Source organism: Cyprinodon variegatus, unplaced genomic scaffold, assembly GCF_000732505.1.
Source record: "Cyprinodon variegatus isolate N-32 unplaced genomic scaffold, C_variegatus-1.0 Scaffold1233, whole genome shotgun sequence".
Taxonomy (NCBI): Eukaryota; Metazoa; Chordata; class Actinopteri; order Cyprinodontiformes; family Cyprinodontidae; genus Cyprinodon; species Cyprinodon variegatus.
This window is the reverse complement of record NW_015151686.1, coordinates 35,911-37,433: the sequence shown is the minus strand read 5'-3', so window position 1 is coordinate 37,433 and position 1,523 is coordinate 35,911. Positions and strand designations below refer to the sequence as shown.

Below are 1,523 nucleotides of genomic sequence, written 5' to 3'. Positions count from 1 at the left end.
AGTGTTTGGCTGAACTGATGGAGGGAACAATTGGCACCAACTTGCTGCTGAGTCCTTTCCTGCAAACATCCCTCAGAGTATCCCCAACTTTACGTAGACATCTTCCTGGAACTGGTTTCCATGGTGACCATGTTGAACAGTGGTCTGAATCAGGTGGAGGTTTGTTCTAGTTTCTTATCCAGTGTTTCTGTGTTGCAGTGCCTCTACGGCTGCTACGTCCATTCCTCCATCGTTCCCACATTCCACAGACGGTGCTACTGGCTGCTGCAGGTAAACGCCTCCAGGAGGTCCGTGTTCTGAACCCGTCCCAGTAGAACCCAGAGCTTCCTTTGTTTACTGACGGTTTGATCAGAAGGTTCTGTAGGTCTAGAACCTGCAGCCAGCATGTAACCAGTTGCTTCTCTGAACAGAACCCGGACATCGTGCTGGTCCACTACCTGAACGTGCCGTCACCAGAGGATTCTGGGAAAAGCAGCCCGCTGCTGTGCACGGTGTCTGAGCGCCATGATGCCCTGAGGTGGAGCCGGGACGACCTGCTGAGCCAGCTGAAGCCCATGTGTACGGCGCCCAGCAGAGCCCACTTCCTCCCAGTGAGCGGCGTGTTCTGGTGGAGCTAATGTCCTCTCTGTTTCAGTCCACAGCATCAAGTGCTCCATGGGTTCTGGAGACTTCAGCATCGAGGAGCTGGTTCAGCACATCCTGGACCGCCAGAGGAGCAAACCGCAGCCCAGAACCCACACCTGCCTCTGCAGCACCAGTCAGGGTAGGAGGCGCTGCCGTGACATCACGGTGACATCATGACCTGTCCCTGACCTCCGTGTGCCGGCTCTGTGTCCTCAGTGTCCTCAGGGGTGAACATTCCCCACCACTGCAACTGCACCAAGCACCGCATCATCTCCCCCAAGCTGCCGCCGTCCTGCAGGGCCGCAGAGTCACCGCTGTCCTCTGAGACGGGGGAGACAGGCAGGGGGGGAGGAGGGGGAGACGGCAAGCTGCCTCACCTGCAGGCTCAGAGCAGCCCGGCTTCTTCTCCCAGTCCTTCGTCCACGTAAGTCTGCTGGTCTGCATGGTAGCAGGTAGAGACGGCCTCCATCAGCTGGATCTCTGGACCAGCAGGAGCTTCTGAGGAGCTCATGGTGGAACCAGGGCAGCAGGAGGAGGAGCAGGAGGAGGAGAATCCAAGCTCAAAGTCTCTCCTCCTGCTGGAGCAGCCTGGAACCAGCAGGACCTCCCCGCCTCCAGCAGGGGGCAGCAGAGCAGCTCCATAGATCTGATCTGACTCCTCTCACCCAGCTTCTGCTCCACAGGTCCGGCTCCTCCCCACCTCCCGCCCGGGGGGCAGCCATCACCATGGGTAACCGTGGTAACGGTTTCTACAACAGCCGCTGCAGTAACCTGGCCACCGTATCTCTGCCTCAGAATGCTGTCATCGTCATGGCGACCGCCGCCGCCATCCCAGGAGGAGGGGCTCCGTCCGAGGAGGCGGGGCAAAGGAGCAGCTTTGGCCCGCTGCTGCTCTCCCC

General features: G+C 59.4%; 1 protein-coding gene across 1 annotated transcript in view; it reads left to right on the top strand.

Annotated features, from left to right (window-relative positions):
• The window catches only part of camta2 (calmodulin binding transcription activator 2), a 37,547-nt gene that overhangs the window by 14,204 nt on the left and 21,820 nt on the right, over positions 1 to 1,523 (top strand). Inside the window, exons 6-10 of the mRNA XM_015401565.1 lie at positions 199 to 270; positions 411 to 558; positions 635 to 763; positions 841 to 1,048; positions 1,308 to 1,519. Of these exons, the coding sequence (XP_015257051.1) occupies positions 199 to 270; positions 411 to 558; positions 635 to 763; positions 841 to 1,048; positions 1,308 to 1,519 (769 nt within the window). The remainder of the gene's footprint in view (positions 1 to 198; positions 271 to 410; positions 559 to 634; positions 764 to 840; positions 1,049 to 1,307; positions 1,520 to 1,523) is intronic.